The sequence below is a fragment of the Octopus sinensis genome, linkage group LG30 (assembly GCF_006345805.1).
Source record: "Octopus sinensis linkage group LG30, ASM634580v1, whole genome shotgun sequence".
Classification (NCBI taxonomy): domain Eukaryota; kingdom Metazoa; phylum Mollusca; class Cephalopoda; order Octopoda; family Octopodidae; genus Octopus; species Octopus sinensis.
In genome coordinates, this window is record NC_043026.1 from 389,643 (window position 1) to 407,500 (window position 17,858).

Below are 17,858 nucleotides of genomic sequence, written 5' to 3' on the forward strand. Positions count from 1 at the left end.
GCCACTGCTTTCTCTCCTAATTTCTCTTATCAGTATTACTTACAGACTTAGACCTGTCCATAAATAATCAACCCGTATAGACTGTCCATAAATGAGCAAAACGCAGAACCATCAACTCAGTTCAAGACTGTTTACTAATTTGACTGTTTATCCACAGAAGTAAAAATAAACCAGATTTTCCAATATGTCTGCTTTGATTGCTATGAAGAATAAAAGGGCCTTCTATAGAGACATGCGTTTCACTAAGCTCGCAGAAAATACGGCTGTGTGGTTACTGACGTCGTTCCGATGTTAGCAGTAAGGCTGTTGCGCTGTTTGTGATAGTGACGTTGTAGTTTTAATACCTGGTGATAGCGTGATGTGATGTTGGTGTTTCTGTGAGTGGAGATATAAAAGCAGAACAATTGAGGTCACTATACCGAAGACTTTCATTATAGGAAATCATTGAAATCAATCACCGTGGATGATGGAACAAGAACCTAGTCCTGACCTGTGTACACTCTTAATTTCAACCATTGATAGTTGATGTGTTAATAGATAATTTTCTTCATTTCATGACAAATAAACACGCAAACAGTTACAGACATCGAAGCATAACACGAACAGTTCTCACCAGTTTCACTCTGCATGTTTTTACATGTATCTTAGGAATTAACGGTGCTTTATTATAAGGTAATCTATCTATCTATCTATCTATCTATCTATCTATCTATCTATCTATCTATCTATCTGTCTATCTATTGCTTTATCAATCTATCTATCTATCTATCTATCTATCTATCTATCTATCTATCTATCTACCTATCTATCTATCTATCTATCTATCTATCTATCTATCTATCTATTGACTTATCAATCTATGTACTATCTATCTTTCTACCTATCTATCTATCTATCTATCTCTCTATCTATCTATCTATCTATCTATCTATCTACTATCTATGTGTGGGTGGCTGAATGTGGGCGTGCATTGTCTTACAATAATAGACATCGGCGTTTGTTACGAATTGCTGGTTTCCCTTTGTTAACCAACATTACACTGTAGACCCCTTTTAAGGGACAATGTTGCAATATAGACCCTTTTGCATCCCCCCAAACGCTTAGCATCACATTTTTCTGCCGAAGGTTGAATCTTGAATTTCTTTTCCACTGGTGATTCGTATCGTTTCCGCTTCATACTAAATCTTTCGGATTCTGGCTCAAAGTTATGGGCCCCGATTTCATCAATCGTGTCTACACTCCCTCAAAACAACTTTAACTTCATCGCTGAAGCGTTCGAGTTAGAATTGACAAAAATCCACACGATTGTGCTTATTCACATCGAAAAGCTCTCTTGGCGCCCTTCTCGCACTAACTCCGCAGAACCGAAGTTTGTCGCGGATGCAGAACCATACTAATTTGCAGAGAATAAGCCATCTCATCAATGGGCAATCGTTGGTTCGCCAGAAGCATTTCTGTAAATTGTTGAATCTCCACGTCACCGGTGACGGTTAATGGGTGTCCTTATCACTCCTCGTATTTCACGCTTGTCCGGACATTTAAAACTTCTCGCTCTTCTCGTAAATACTTCTACGCAGTAGAGCGCTGTTCCTTAATTGTATTGAAAGCCTGCAAAGAATTTCAGCCCCTGACACACATTCAGATTAGAGAAGCATTTTCACTGATCCCTATTTTCCCTTAGTGCACACTTCCAGTAGAGCTGCCACGTTTGTTCTGTAACACAAGAATGGAAGCTGGAGAGAGATCAAAGTGAAACGTCGGTCAAGAAATCAGAAGAGTAACACCCTTTAACACGCCACTGATGAAACTAAAGCGACCAACCGAAAGACTGTTTCGACGAAACGCGTATATTTTTTTCACTTTCCTTTGTATAATTAGTATCATTGTTCTGATCTCTTTGATTTGCTGAAAGCTTTCCCCCACATCGTCTTTCTTTACTACCCACAAGGGATTAAACACAGAAGGGACAAACAAGGACAGAAAAACGGATTATGTCGATTATATCGACCCCAGTGCGTAACTTGTACTTAATTTATCGACCCTGAAAGAATAAAAGGCAGAGTGGGCCTCGGCGGAATTTGAACTCAGAACGTAGCAGCAGACGAAATACCTATTTCTCTACTACCCACAAGGGGCTAAACACAGAGGGGACAAACAAGGACAGACAAACGAATTAAGTCGATTATATCGACCCAAGTGCGTAAATGATGAAAGGCAAGGTCGACCTCGGCGGAATTTGAACTCAGAACGTAGCGGCAGCCGAAATACTGCTAAGCATTTCGCCCGGCTTGCTAACTTTTCTGCCAGCTTTCCCCAACATCACAGAGACAAAACCGCAGATATCTACACTCACGCGCAACACACGCACGTACGCATGGGCGCGCATGCACGTGTATACGCGCACGCTCGCACACACACATACACACACATCTCTTCTACATATTGTCTGGACAGTCGTGAACTGGAACAACAACAACAGCTCTCAGAAAGAGAGAAAGAGAATCACAACTCAAAAGACCGATATTGGATACAATATTTATATGGATTCTTTATTAACAGGTAAAACGTGATTTTGTGGATCACCAGTGATGGTCAGCTGGATTGGGTGAATATGAACAACAACAACAGCTGGAATGAGAGAAAGAGAATCACAACTCAAAAGACCGATTTGGGATACAATATTTATATGGATTCTTTATTAACAGGTAAAATGTGACTTATGTGGATCACCAGTGATGGTCAGCTGGATTGGGTGAATATGAACAACAACAACAGCTGGAATGAGAGAAAGAGAATCACAACTCAAAAGACCGATATTGGATACAATATTTATATGGATTCTTTATTAACAGGTAAAACGTGACTTTTGTGGATCACCAGTGATGGTCAGCTGGATTGGGTGAATATGAACAACAACAACAGCTGGAATGAGAGAAAGAGAATCACAACTCAAAAGACCGATGTTGGATGGAATATTTGTGTGGATTCTTTATTAAAAGGTAAAGCGTGACCTATGCGGATCACTAGTGGTGGTCAGCTGGATTGGATGGGCGTTAACAACGACAACAACAATAGTATCAATGGATATCATGTGCTGGGTTAGTTCTGCTGCCTCAGGCGGATGAATATGGCCATGGAGTCTGCTAATGCATAACCTGCAAGTAACAATAACAACATCAATAACAAAAGGATTTCAAATATATCGTGGGAGTACTTTATACGTGATCACTCGAATTACTAGAAATGGCAGACGAATCTCTGCATCGTTTTGTAGGTCGGTCACTGATGGAACGCCTTTGAATATAAATCAGTTGAATCAAGGCTGATTGGCCGCTAAACAATAAGTACAAAATTAACATTTAGTACTACTACTCACAGTAAGACAAACGCACACACACACAGAAGATACAATATCACTTACCGTTGTTCCATATGACTTTCGATTTTGTATCAGAATAACGAATTGAAGGGTAGTGATCTGACTTATCGAACTCACATACATATGGTCCCTCATTGATGGTCAGCCATCCTCTGTCCCTTTCACAAAAACCATGTATTGTTATATGGAAGCGACGTGCAAGTCTAAGGAGAAAAAGAACAAAACAACTTGTTTGTGTTTCAGAATATGAAAATCTAAACATGTATTAAATAGACTAGTATACCCGCTTTTACCTCAGTGTTTACACCCAAACACTTTCCCGTGGTTTAGTATTATTGCAAGGTAACGGAGGATTGAAATCAGATTTTTCTTTCCCCTATGATAGGTAGCCCCACTACCACCACCAACACTAGGCTAATGAGCCCCATCTGATCAACTGAATTATTAATTAACTCATATGTGGGAACCTACCGAGTACGTCTACTCCGCATAAAACTAATCTGGGAGCAACATTGGCTAAGAAGTGTTTCCAAACTCTTGAAAACCCTGGAAATCTCAAACCAGGGCCCCGTAACGTATACAACTTAAAATCTTCCCCAGGACCTGCGTCTTTACAAATAACCGTAATTTATTTTAAATTTTTTATTCTAAATTATATGTTATTCCTTTTGCGTTTTCTCTTCCGAACAACCTTCCTCTCACACACAAACACTTTCCATCTTCTCATTGTATCTCTCTCTTCTTTTTCAGGATTTCTCTCTGTTACTCTCTAACTTTTTTCTTCTCTCCTTGTCTTTCTCTTCCCCGTTCTCTCTTTATAAAAATTCATTTTGTCTCATTGCTGAATCTCTTCATATTTCACCCCACCTCATTCTTGCTCTCTTTCATGCCATTTCTTTCCCCCTTCCGTCTAATTTTAGCAATCATAGAGTCAAGAATTTTCCAGTCTGCTTTTACTTGTCCAGCTGCAATGGCAGTGCTGCTGTTAACCCTTACAACAGTTCTGGTTGTTACCTCAGATCAGGAACTTGATGGCTACTACAAACGTTTGGGAACTGGTTATTCCTATGATTATATTGGGACACCTCCAACAGAACAATTCTTCTCAACACGAAACCTACTCGACGGCACCGCGCTCGCTCAGAGGAGCCAATCGCAATTTTTCACTTACAACAAAGTCAGCCATGCTTGTAAGAATTACTCACCGAAAAATATAATGACAGTCGTCAGCACGAATGACACCAACGAGATTTCCTTCTATAGAAGTAAGTGAATCTTCTTTATTATTACTGTTTTTCTTTTGTTCTTTTATTTTGCTTTTTGCGGTACCAGTTGAAGAGTGAGGTCAATGAAATCGACTTACTTTTCTCTCCCATAATTTGCTGGCCTTGTGCCAAAATTTGAAATCAATATTAATATTGTTGTTGCTGTTTGTTTGTTTGTTTGTTGAGCGAAGCGGTCTTCGTCCCAGTAGTGGGAGAAGTCCGAAACGTGGTCCTTTGCTATTCGTAAGATAACACTTCCAATCACTTAAGATCAGAAGCCATGAGAGCTACTGTCAGGTACTGCATCAGGGTATTTATTATTATTATCATTATTATTATTATTATTATTATTATTATTATTATTATTAATATTGTCATTGTTATTGTTGTTGTTGTTGTTGTTGTTTTTGTTGTTGTTGTTGTTGTTGTTGTTGTTATTATTATTATATGAAATCTCACAACTTAATTTGCTGGTTATGATGGAACGTGTCAGCTGTCCACAGCTTAGCAGACTAAGCTGACGCTTATTTACTGGCCATGCTTCAAGAACTCTGCAAAGAATTCTTACAGTTCCATGCAATGCTTATTCTTTGAAGGTGTTCCACCTTCACACGTGCACCAATCTTTTTTAACCGTGTTGAAAGCTAGGTGCTGATACCTCTATCATCATTATTATTACTATTGTTGTTATAATTATTATTTCAGATAGCAAATGGATCAAAGTATATGCCATATCAAAGGGAGCTGGTTCGAAAGTCTATAATTCATTCCTGAATATAGGACTTCCTTCAACCTGGAATGTGGACAAATGCAATGGTGCCTTTTGTCCTAATTCTTCCGACATCTTTTCCTCGATTTCTGGAACAATCTTCCAATTGATGAGGTATGTATGTTTATGCATGCACAAACGCGCGAGTGCGAAACACATCATTGTCTTCATAATCGTTATAATGATTAAACGGCTTCTAGATCAATTCAGTTATGTTTGGAATATATTTGATTTCTAGAAATTATTTATTAGGTTGACGAAGTAGTGTTGTAAAGAATTTTTTAATTCCTTTTTTTTCCCATTTACTACCGACAAGGGGCTAAACACAGGGGGGACAAACAAGGACAGACAAACGGATTAAGTCGATTACATTGACCCCAATGCGTAACTGGTACTTAATTTACCGACCCCGAAAGGATGAAAAGCAAAGTCGATCTCGGCGCAATTTGAACTCGGAACGTAACCACTGACGAAATACGGCTACGCATTTCGCCCGGCGTGCTAACGTTTCTGCCAGCTCGCCGTTGTAAAGAATTTTATCTCCGGCAAACTGCAGTAATAAAAGTATTTCTCATGAACGAAAGACTCTCCCTTCTTGGAGAAAGAGAAAGAGATAGATAGATAGATAAATAGACAGATAGATAGATAGATGGATAGATAGATAGGTAGATAGATAGATAGATAGATAGATAGATAGATAGATAGATAGATAGATAGATAGATAGATAGATAGATAGACAAGTAGATAGATAGATAGATAGGTAGATATGGTTTTTGTATTTGGTTATTCTTTATGTGAATTTGTGTGTTAAAGCACAGTTTATTGTATCTGGGGAGAGTCATTCTCTTTTTAGTGCCTTATTAGTTAACACACGCACTGGTTCGATTTCCACTCATTTACTTATTTTTTCTAAAATTTCCGTTACGTCTTTCAAAGGTCATTGAGCCTGTCCGTTATCAGGGCTGCGTTCCTTCTGTTTGTTTGTGCGCATGTGTGTGCGTTAGTGTGCATGTGTATACACATACGTATGTATATATGCATACATGTATGTATGTGTGTATCCATATATGTGTATGCATATATATATACATATATGTGTGTGTATGCATGTGTTACGTTTGTATGAATATATGCATGTGTGTACGTTTGTATTTATGTATGTATGTATGTATGTCAGGTCACTTTCGAGTGCTACTGGTAACATGTAACCCAGTACAGCCTGTTGCATAGTCGGGCCGTCGGCGAGTAAACCGGCAACCCCACCAAGCTTGCTTTGTGAGGAGCGTGTTTATTCGACACCCTGCGGGATGAAAAACAAAACCCGTCAAAGGGCGGAGGAACTCTTGAGAGTCAATGGCCATCCAATAAATGTATTAAGGATGTATCATGCGCGGGGACATAGAAATAATCGGACTGAGTACCCGATCACGCGGTTAAACCATTGGGAGTGAAGGACTCCTAGCCTTTGTTAAAGCATCCTTCTAGGAGAAGGTAGCTCAGGTAACTGGGATAACTCCGATGTAAAACTGCGGCTCAGTGGTTACCGATGATGTGGACTTGTTCTTCTTTTCGGATTATGACTGCTGTTGCTTAGTGAGTGGGTTGACTCAGTGCAGAGCCCTTCCTCACTTAATAAAAAATCTTCTTGCACAGGCATTGCACGATAACAACATTGATTAAGCTTCGTGAAATGGCCATACTCGATAACAAGGGGGCAGCCACCATGTATATATGTATGCATATTCATTAGTTTGTGTGTGTGTTTGTTTGTCTGTGTATGTGCTTGTGGGATGGGGTGTATCTGCATGTAAAGGAGATAAAAGCGAATGTATTATTTGGGTATTGCAGAAAATTATTAATACATTGTGTCATACAACTCGGCAAGCAATAACACGAGATCTTAAGTAATACTATGAAATAACAAGTTTACATAACACTTCCAGTTCGTGAGGTCATACTGTATTGAAGGTTAAGTGATATATACCAGATAGTATCATGGTAGCATATGAGACTTTTAAGTAAAGTGTAATTAATTATATTATATGATTCATTTAGAGATAGCAAGATACGTCAAATCAGCAAATACAATAATTCATCAACAGATGCATGCGTAGTATACTTAAAATTATATGACCCGAACACATAAGCAATATGGAGCTATGGCAAAGAACAAATCAATTTTCGATTAGGGAGTAAATATTTAAGAAAAAGTGGAAGTAGATTCGTAGCACAATTATAAAAGACACCACATGTAGCGAAAAGTGGTTTACAGTGTAATCCGGATGGATATAGAAAGAAAGGTTGGCCTAAGAACTCGTGGCGTAGATCAACACAGAAGGAACTAGAGAAAGGGGGACATTCATGGCAGAGTATAAGTACAGAAGTGAAAAATTATGCGACATGGAATTCAACTCTAAGTGGCCTACACTCAGCGATGGAGGGTTAAAGGCAGGAAAAAAAACATACGTATGGAGCGAGTGACCAATCAAAGTCATTAATTTCGCATGTTAAACAGATTAATTTCGGTCAGGAGAATTACGAAGTAAAAATGAGAGTGGACATTAAGCTAACAGTGAAGGAAATACATATTGAATTACCTCGATCTATTTAACTTGACCATTTCTTTTTATTATGTGTGTATGTGCGTGCGTGTGTGGTTGTAAGCGTATGTGGTTGTATGTGTGTGCTACATGCTCATTTATTTTACAGGTGAAACTGTGATTTATAAAAACCATACAGATGTGGTAACTATAATATTTGATGGACGAAGGCGGCGAGCTGGTAGAAACGTTAGCACGCCGGGCGAAATTCGTAGCCGTATTTCGTCTGTCGTTACGTTCCGAGTTCAAATTCCGCCGAGGTCGACTTTGCCTTTCATCCTTTCGGGGTCGATAAATTAAGTACCAGTTACGCACTGGGGTCGATGTAGTCGACTTAATCCCTTTGTCTGTCCTTGTTTGTCCCCTCTGTGTTTAGCCCCTTGTGGGTAGTAAAGAAATATATAATATTTGATGGACGAAATACAACCCTTCAAAGCTGGTTCTCTCACGAAAAGTTGAAAACTTCACCGTGGAACGACCTAGCTTCAGCCACCGGAGTTCAATTCTCAATTGAGGGATATCGGTATGCTAATATATATTTCATCTTCTTTTATTTTGTTATGTAGAGACCAGAATGCAAATTTGAATGCAAATTTGAACTAATTTGAACTAATACTGCTTTCGTCCGTAATAATGAAATATATTCTGCCTCTTGACTAACAGCAACGCCGGTGATTTGTTAATCACTGTTTTTCTATACCGAGGCTAAATAGGTCTGCGCATGCGGATGTCAATCACTACTTCATATTGATGTTTTGAAAGAAACAGGAATACGTACAGCGGGAAGACAGAAAATGTCTTGAAAGTCATAACATGCCGGCGGGAAATAACATCACTTGGTGAGACGATCTGACACTGGATCAGCTTCGCTGACTGACAGGTGACGGTCGTTTAGAGAATGCGCGGGCTAAAACTACGCGCCTTCACTACTCAGTTAAGGTGAGACAGTGTCACGTGACAACTTGCTGCGGCTGCCTGCTGGAGCCTCGCGGCAGGTATTTAAAGGGATAATTTTGACAAGTCTGTCAGTCACCGATTTTTATGTTCCGTTATATAATTTATTTTGACTAGAATTCATTCTATATTTATCTAGCGCTTTGATAAGATGTTTAATACAGGAAAATGTTATCGCTCGTATGTTTGTGGCCGTTTGTGGATTTATTTGTTTTTGTACCAAAGTGTATGCCTCGTGTGTAATTTCGCCTTTGTTGGTGTATTGACATTTGCGCATTTCTGCGTTTTTGTGTGAGCATGTGTGTGTGTGTGTGTGTGCGTGTTTCAGTGCATATGTGTGTTTTTATGTGTGTGAGTGTTTAAACCCACATCTTTGTGTGTATACACATTTATTATGATACACAGATGGCTATTTTTAATTAAACACTGACTAATTCAATTGCGTGTAGTGGACATACTAGTCTATTTAATAGATGTTTAGATATTCATATTCTGAAACCCAAACAGGTTTTTTCTTTTTCTAACTCCTCAGTCTTACACGTCGCTTTTATATAACAATGCTTGGTAATTGTGAAGGGGATAGAGGCTGGTTGACCATCAATGAGGGACCACTTGACTGTCAGTACGAAAAGTCAGATCACTACCCTTCAATTCGTTATTCTGGTACAAAATCGAAAGTCATATGGAACAACGGTAAGTGATATTGTATCTTCTGCGTGTGTGTACGTTTGTCTTACTGTGAGTAGTAGTACTAAATGTTAATTTTGTACTTATTGTTTAGCGGCCAATCAGCCTTGATTCAACTGATTTATATTCAAAGGCGTTCCAACAGTGACCGACCCACAAAGCGATGCAGAGATTCGTCTGCCATTTCTTGTAATTCGAGTTACCACCTATAAAGGCCTCCCATGATATATTTGAATTCCTTTTGTTATTGATGTTGTTATTGTTACTTGCAGGTTATGGATTAGCAGACTCCATGGCCATATTCATTCGCCTGAGGCAGCAGAACTAACACAGCACATGATACCCATTGATACTATTGATGTTGTTAACGTCCATCCAATCCAGCTGACCACCACTGGTGATCCACATAAGTCACGTTTTACATTTTAATAAAGAATCCACACAAATATTCTATCCAACATCGGTCTTTGAAGCTGTGATTCTCTTTCTCTCATTCCAGCTGTTGTTGTTGTTCACATTCACCCAATCCAGGTGACCACCACTGGTGATCCACACAAGTCACGTTGTACCTGTTAATAAGGAATCCATATAAATATTGTATCCAATATCGGTCTTTTAAATTGTGATTCTCTTTCTCACTTTCTGAGAGCTGTTGTTGTTGTTCCAGTTCACGACTGTCCAGACTATATGTAAAAGAGATGTGTGTGTATGTGTGTGTGTGCGAGCGTGCGCGTATACACGTGCATGCGCGCCCATGCGTACGTGCGTGTGTTGTGCGTGTGTGTAGATATATGAGGTTTTATCTCTGTGATGTTGGGGAAAGCTGGCAGAAACGTTAGCACGCCGGGCGAAATGTTTAGCAGTATTTCGGCTGCCGCTACGTTCTGAGTTCAAATTCCGCCGAGGTCGACTTTACCTTTCATCCTTTCGGTGTCGATTAAATAAGGATCATTTACGCACTTGGGTCGATATAATCGACTTAATTCGTTTGTCTGTCCTTGTTTGTCCCCTGTGTTTAGCCCCTTGTGGGTAGTAGAGAAATAGGTATTTCGTCTGCTGCTACGTTCTGAGTTCAAATTCCGCCGAGGCCCACTTTGCCTTTTATTCTTTCAGGGTCGATAAATTAAGTACAAGTTACGCACTGGGGTCGATATATTCGACATAATCCGTTTTTCTGTCCTTGTTTGTCCCTTCTGTGTTTAATCCCTTGTGGGTAGTAAAGAAAGAGGATGTGGGGGAAAGCTTTCAGCAAATCAAAGAGATCAGAACAATGATACTAATTATACAAAGGAAAGTGAAAAAATATACGCGTTTCGCCGAAACAGTCTTTCGGTTGGTCGCTCTAGTTTCATCAGTGGCGTGTTAAAGGGTGTTACTCTTCTGATTTCTTGACCGACGTTTCACTTTGATCTCTCTCCAGCTTCCATTCTTGTGTTACAGAACAAACGTGGCAGCTCTACTGGAAGTGTGCACTAAGGGAAAATAGGGATCAGTGAAAATGCTTCTCTAATCTGAATGTGTGTCAGGGGCTGAAATTCTTTCCAGGCTTTCAATACAATTAAGGAACAGCGCTCTACTGCGTAGAAGTATTTACGAGAAGAGGGAGAAGTTTTAAATGGCCGGACAAGCGTGAAATACGAGGAGTGATAAGGACACCCATTAACCGTCACCGGTGACGTGGAGATTCAACAATTTTCAGAAATGCTTCTGGCGAAACAACGATTTCCCATTGATGAGATGGCTTATTCTCTGCAAATTATTATGGTTCGGCATCCGCGACAAGCTTCGGTTCTGCGGAGTTAGTACGAGAAGGGCGCCAACAGAGCTTTTCGATGTGAATAAGCGCAATCGTGTGGATTTTTGTCAATTCTAACTCGAACGCTTCAGCATTAAGCTAAAGTTGTTTCAGGGAGAGTAGACACGATTGATGAAATCGGGGCCCATAACTTTGAGCCAGAATCGAAAAGGTTTAGTATGAAGCGGAAACGAAACGAATCACCAGTGGAAAAGAAATTCAAGATTCAACCTTCGGCAGAAAATTGTGATGCTAAGCGTTTGGGGGATGCAAAAGGGTCTATATTGCAACATTGTCCCTTAGATGAGGTCTACAGTGAAATTTTGGTTAACAAAGGGAAACCAGCAATTCGTAACAAACGCCGATGTCTATTATTGTAAGACAATGCACGCCCATATTCAGCCACCCATACATAGATAGTAGATAGATAGATAGATAGATAGATAGATAGATAGATAGATAGATAGATATATAGATAGATAGATAGATAGATAGATAGATAGATAGATAGATAGATAGATAGATAAATAGATAGATAGATAGATAGATAGATAGATAGATAGATAGTAGATAGATTGATAAAGCAATAGATAGATAGAGAGCTAGATAGATAGATAGACAGATTGATAGGTAGATAGATAGATAGATAGATAGATAGATAGATAGATAGATAGATAGATAGATAGATAGATAGATAGATAGATAGATAGATAGATTACCTTATAATAAAGCACCGTTAATTCCTAAGATACATGTAAAAACATGCAGAGTGAAACTGGTGAGAACTGTTCGTGTTATGCTTCGATGTCTGTAACTGTTGGCGTGTTTATTTGTCATGAAATGAAGAAAATTATCTATTAACACATCAACTATCAATGGTTGAAATTAAGAGTGTACACAGGTCAGGACAAGGTTTTTGGTCCATCATCCACGGTGATTGATTTCAATGATTTCCTATAATGAAAGTCTTCGGTATAGCGACCTCAATTGTTCTGCTTTTATATCTCCACTCACAGAAACACCAACATCACATCACGCTATTACCAGGTATTAAAACTACAACGTCAATATCACAAACACCGCAACAGCCTTACTGCTAACATCGGAACGACGTCAGTAACCACACAGCCGTATTTTCTGCGAGCTTAGTGAAACGCATGTCTCTATTGAAGGCCCTTTTATTCTTCATAGCAATCAAAGGAAACATATTGGAAAATCTGGTTTATTTTCACTTCTGTGTAGGAACAGTCAAATTAGTAAACAGTTTTGAACTGAGTTGATGGTTCTGTGTTTTGCTCATTTATGGACAGTCTATACGGTTTGATTATTTATGGACAGGTCTTAGTCTGTAAGTAATACTGATAAGAGAAATTAGGAGAGAAAGCAGTGGCCAGTACTGACAGTTACGAAGTGTTCAGACATCTGAAGACACAACTGTGGGTAATAGAGGGTAATATTGACGGGAGAAGACAGTAAGGGGAGCAGGGAAAAAGTTGTGACTTTCACGAACCATCCTTACAAGAAGTCCTTACAGAACCACCTGAAGTGTACGCTCTCCGCCCTACCTCACTGAAAGTAAGTGTGCTTTCTATCACATTGCATTTTGTGTGTTCGGGTACGTGTTATGGCTAGGATATGTTGCAGTTAAGATTAGAGTGTGTGGGTGTGTAACAACAGTTGAAATAAGGATGATTCTGCGTGCAAACGCCAATCTTGCGCTTTTTCAATTGTTGTATCGAGTAAACGCTCTCTCTCTCTCTCTCTCTCCCCCTCTCTCTCTCTCTCTCTTACACACACACTGTTTCCCTCTCCTTCTTCTCTCTCACAGCTAGCTAACTAGCTATATATATATATATATATATATATATATATATATATATATATATATATATATATACATATATATATATGTATGTATGTATGTGTGTGTGTATATATATATATATATATGTTTGTATGTATATATGTATGTATGTATATACATACAGACAGACAGGCACCAAATGTAGTTAAAAGTGCTTTACAGTGTAATCCGGATGGATATAGAAAGAAAGGTAGGCCTAAGATCTCATGGCGTAGATCAACACAGAAGGAACTAGAGAAAGGGGGACATTCAGAGTATAAGTATAGAAGAGAAAAATTATGCGACAAGGAATTCAACTCTAAGTGGCCTATACTCCGCATTGGGAGATTAAAGGCAGGAAAAAAAAAGATACGTATGAGCGAGTGACCAATCAAAGTCATTAATTTCGCATGTTAAACAGATTACATATATATGCGTCACATCAAACGCACCAACACCACTGACACGACCAACAAGAATATCGAACACACCCCATCGAATGTGCATTTAGGTATCTAATGTGCTCAGTGAAGTGTGACTGTTCGTATTCATGTGAGACACTAGTTTAGTTCCGTGCAGGTGAAGTCATAATATCATTAATGACCAGTGTTGCTCTCACTGTGTATGTTATTGACCATTGTACAGAGTTGTCGTAGCTGCTGATACTGGTGACAGAAGCGAGCAGTGCTGCTATCAGTGAACAGTTCGAAGACCTTCGCTCCGGTTTCACTTGTAGAGACAGTGGTAATATTGTCATCTGTAGGAACTCTGGATTGATATCTGGAGACAGTGCCGACATCTGTGGTAATTCTGGAAGCAGAAGATAATATTCCTTCTACTATAAACACAAGGTCTGAAATTTTGTAGGAAAGGGCTAGTTGATCATATGAACCCCACTGCTCAGCTACTACTTGTTTTATTGAGCCTGAAAGGAAAAAAGGATAAGTCGGCCTCTGTATCATTTGAATGCAGTGAACAATATTGTCATTCGTAGGGGTCCTGACTTGACATCTACAGACAGTGGTGATATCTGTGGTAATTCTGAAAGCGGAATTTGTGGACATCCTTCATATTTTATGACTGGACGGTCATAGTGGACAGACCTGACAACGTCTCTCGTTGCCCAGGAATAGCAAAATCACTGCGTCTACCCACAACAAAGGTAAGATTACATTTGGGCGTGTGAGTGTGTGTGTGTGTGAGAGAGAGAGAGCCTATTCTCTTCCCCTCTCTATGTTCTCCTCTCCCCTACTGCTTTCTATGTTTCTCACTCTCTCTCCGAATACTCTCACTCTCTTTTATCTGTTGATCTTTCTTTTTACATCTGTCCCCTTATCCCTTTCTCTGTCTCCTTATACCAGGATCGATTTCTCCCTATTTCTATCTCTCTATCACTTTCTCTGCTGTCTCTTTCTCTTTACCTCTCCCACTTTTGAATTCTGTCTTCCTCTCCTTCTCTCTCTAAATTTTCTCCCTCATCTTCTAACACACACACACACACACACACACACAGACACACACACACACACACACACACACACGCACGCACGCACGCACACATGCACATGCGTACACAAATATTTACATGTATGGTCCTCTTCTGATTCTAGAGCCAAGATGTTCCAGTTTCCTTCTACCATTCCAACCGTGACCACAGTGCTGCTATTAACCCTTACTACAATTCTGACCGTTACCTCAAACCAGCAATTTTATACAGGCAGCTACAGATCTTTGGCTCCTGGGTATTCCTACCGTTACCTTCAGGAACCTCCGACAGAACAATTCTCCTCCACTCGATGTCTACTGAAATGTGTCGCAATTTCTCTAAGCAGCCAATCGGAATTCTTCACTTACAACAATGTCAGCCGTGTTTGTAAGAATTACTCACCGAAAAATATCATGACAGTTGTCAGCACGAATGACAGCAACGAGATGTCCTTCTACAGAAGTCAGTGAATTACTATTATTATTTTTCATTATCATTATGATTAATTCCGCCGAGGTAACTTTCTTTTTCATATGAATCGACTTTCTTCTGCGTGTATATAGATAATTTTTTATATACCATCCTAGGCCATTTTCCTCTGCTTCGATACAGTCTTGACAACAGATCAAACTTGTCCCACCCTTTCTTCTGGACGAGTACAGCCTATTGGTATCACTCTCCTTTTTTCTCATTAATATAAGCTATTATTGTTATAATTATCATTGATAGTAATATATTTGTACGTACCTGACGCGTGTATCACATTTAAGAGAAAGAAATTAAATATTGTAAAACTAAATCTCAGGAAGAGGTTTGAGACCACCACCTATCTGCTTTATTATTATTTATCAACACCCATGCCTACTGGACCACAGACGTAACAACGCTCTCAATGAGAAAATTAAGTTACGAGCGTCTTAAATATCCAGCTCGAAATACTGAATGTAGGAAATGGAAGAAGATTGATCACTTTTCAAAAGTATGTAGGTCTAAATATTCAGTTACTGCATCAATTCAAACTGGTACGGTTGCTTCTGTTCTCTCTGCGTTGCACGCGTCGATGATAGAAATATCTATAAATGGATTTTCGTGAAAACTCTCTCGGACACTGGAAGCTTGGAAAACTTCCTTTCAAAATCTGTGGTTAAATCTCTTCGGTTTCCTACTTCTCCATATAATGGTACTATATCGATGGCTGCAGCTAATTTAAAGTCGTCTGTCAAAGCATGCTGCAAACTAAATATAACTCGGATCTTTTTGGCGTTCACACCATGTAAGAATACCTCCAGAACGGTCATGGGCATTCTTAAATTTTTAACTGTTTCTAAACGTTTTTAAGGCAGGGGGCAAGTGTTGTAATTTTGCTGGATTTGAACCTGTTAGGTGGTGCGTTGTATCACTCTATATAGCAGGTGAACATCTTCATTTATTTGACATTTATCAAGTGGACTACTCGTTTTCTTTTCTTCTAGTATACTTGTAAGTAAAAGCCAAAGTTCACGGTTCATGGTTAAAACTGACGGTTTCCTACTATATTGGTACAAACATACGTACCTACTTAGTTACTTACATACATACTTATACACATACACACTTACTGTTTACTGCAATGATTTGGTTCACTAGATCGGTGAAAAATTCTTTTAAAGTTGTTAATATTTTCAGAGGGGAAAGCGGCAAACTGGCGGAAACGTTAGCACGCCGGGTGAAATTCTTAACAGTATTTCGTCTGCCGCTACGTTCTGAGTTCAATTTCCGCCGAGGTCGACTTTGCCTTTCATCATTTTGGGGTCGATTAAATAAGTATCAGTTACGCACTGGGGTCGATATAATCGAGTTAATCCGTTTGTCTGTCCTTGTTTGTCCTCCCTGTGTTTAGCCCCTTGTGGGTAGTAAAGAAATAGGTATTTCATCTGCCGCTACGCTCTGAGTTCAAATTCCGCCGAGGTCGAATTTGCCTTTCATCATTTTGGGGTCGATAAAATAAGTACCATTTACGCACTGGGGTCGAAATATTCAAATTAATCCGTTTGTCTATCCTTGTTTGTCCTCTCTGTATTTAGCCCCTTATGGGTAGTAAAGAAATAGGTATTTCGCCTGTTGACTCGTTCTGAGTCGCCCAGGTCGACTTTGCCTTTCATCCACTCGGGGTCGATATATTAAGTACCAGTTCAACACTGGGGTCGATGTAATCCATTCATGGCCTCCCCAAAATTGCTGCCCTATGTTTTCCAGAAACTTCTGTTCTGGCTGCATCTAAATGATTTTGTAGTCCCTTGTTAAATTATGCTTTATCATGTCCATTTTGTATTTGTTCCTTTGTCTTGCTTTTTTTCCTCTGCATTCAATACTCCATCATTCCCGACACTAGCAAGGTTTCCATTTGCTCTCCTCGCATACAGACAAACAGTGTCTGTACGTGGATGATGGGCTCCATGCATCTTTAGAAGCTTTCTCGTTTTCCTGTCCATCTCCTATACCTCCTCCTCTCTTCAGTTCAGGATGCCAACGCCATACACAACTCTGAAATGGCGCGAAAGTTCTTTGCCGAAACTATGTTACTGGCATCGAGTTTTGAAGCCAATATTGCCATGATTATTACTGCTGCTTCTGCTGCTGCTGCTACTACTACTACTACTACTACTACTACTACTACTACTACTACTACTACTATTATTATTATTGTTGTTGGTATTATTATAATTATTTCAGATAGCCAATGGATTAAAACTTATGCCATATCAATGGGAGCTGGTTCGAAAGTATATGATTCATTCCTGAATATAGGACTTCCTTCATCCTGGAATGTGGACGAATGCAGAGGTACCTTTTGTCCCAACTTCTTCCGGCATCCTATCCTGGATTACTGGAACTATCTTCCAATTGAGGAGGTATGTATGCATACACATACACGCGCACACAAATGCATATTATTATTTCCATAATAACAGTAATAATGATAAACAAATATTTAGATCAATTCAGTTATGTGTGTCACATATTTGACCTGTAAAAAATTATTTATTGGGAAGGCGAAGCAGTGTTGTAAAGAATTTTATCCGCGGCAAACCGCGGTGAG

At 39.3% G+C, this 17,858-nt stretch overlaps 3 protein-coding genes and 1 long non-coding RNA gene across 8 annotated transcripts in view; 2 read left to right on the plus strand and 2 right to left on the minus strand.

Moving 5' to 3' along the window:
* Positions 1-17,858, minus strand: part of LOC118768581 — an 84,779-nt gene that overhangs the window by 50,414 nt on the left and 16,507 nt on the right. The gene's annotated exons all lie outside the window — the stretch shown is intronic.
* The window catches only part of LOC118768579, a 102,316-nt gene that overhangs the window by 8,038 nt on the left and 76,420 nt on the right, over positions 1-17,858 (minus strand). The gene's annotated exons all lie outside the window — the stretch shown is intronic.
* LOC118768576 overlaps positions 4,336-17,858 on the plus strand; it is a 21,956-nt gene continuing 8,433 nt past the window's right edge. Inside the window, exons 1-3 of one of the 4 annotated variants that reach the window (XM_036515347.1) lie at positions 12,802-13,029; positions 14,904-15,241; positions 17,492-17,670. In XM_036515347.1, the coding sequence (XP_036371240.1) occupies positions 14,911-15,241; positions 17,492-17,670 (510 nt within the window). In that variant the 5' untranslated portion in view covers positions 12,802-13,029; positions 14,904-14,910. Of the gene's footprint in view, positions 4,645-12,801; positions 13,030-13,798; positions 14,456-14,903; positions 15,242-17,491; positions 17,671-17,858 lie in introns of those variants that run through there. The other 3 variants (XM_036515348.1, XM_036515346.1, XM_036515349.1) reach the window with 3 other exon arrangements.
* LOC118768588 lies at positions 8,418-10,061 on the plus strand. Its single transcript, XR_005004389.1, has 3 exons — positions 8,418-8,537; positions 9,501-9,661; positions 9,928-10,061. It is a non-coding gene; the product is annotated as an uncharacterized LOC118768588 (long non-coding RNA).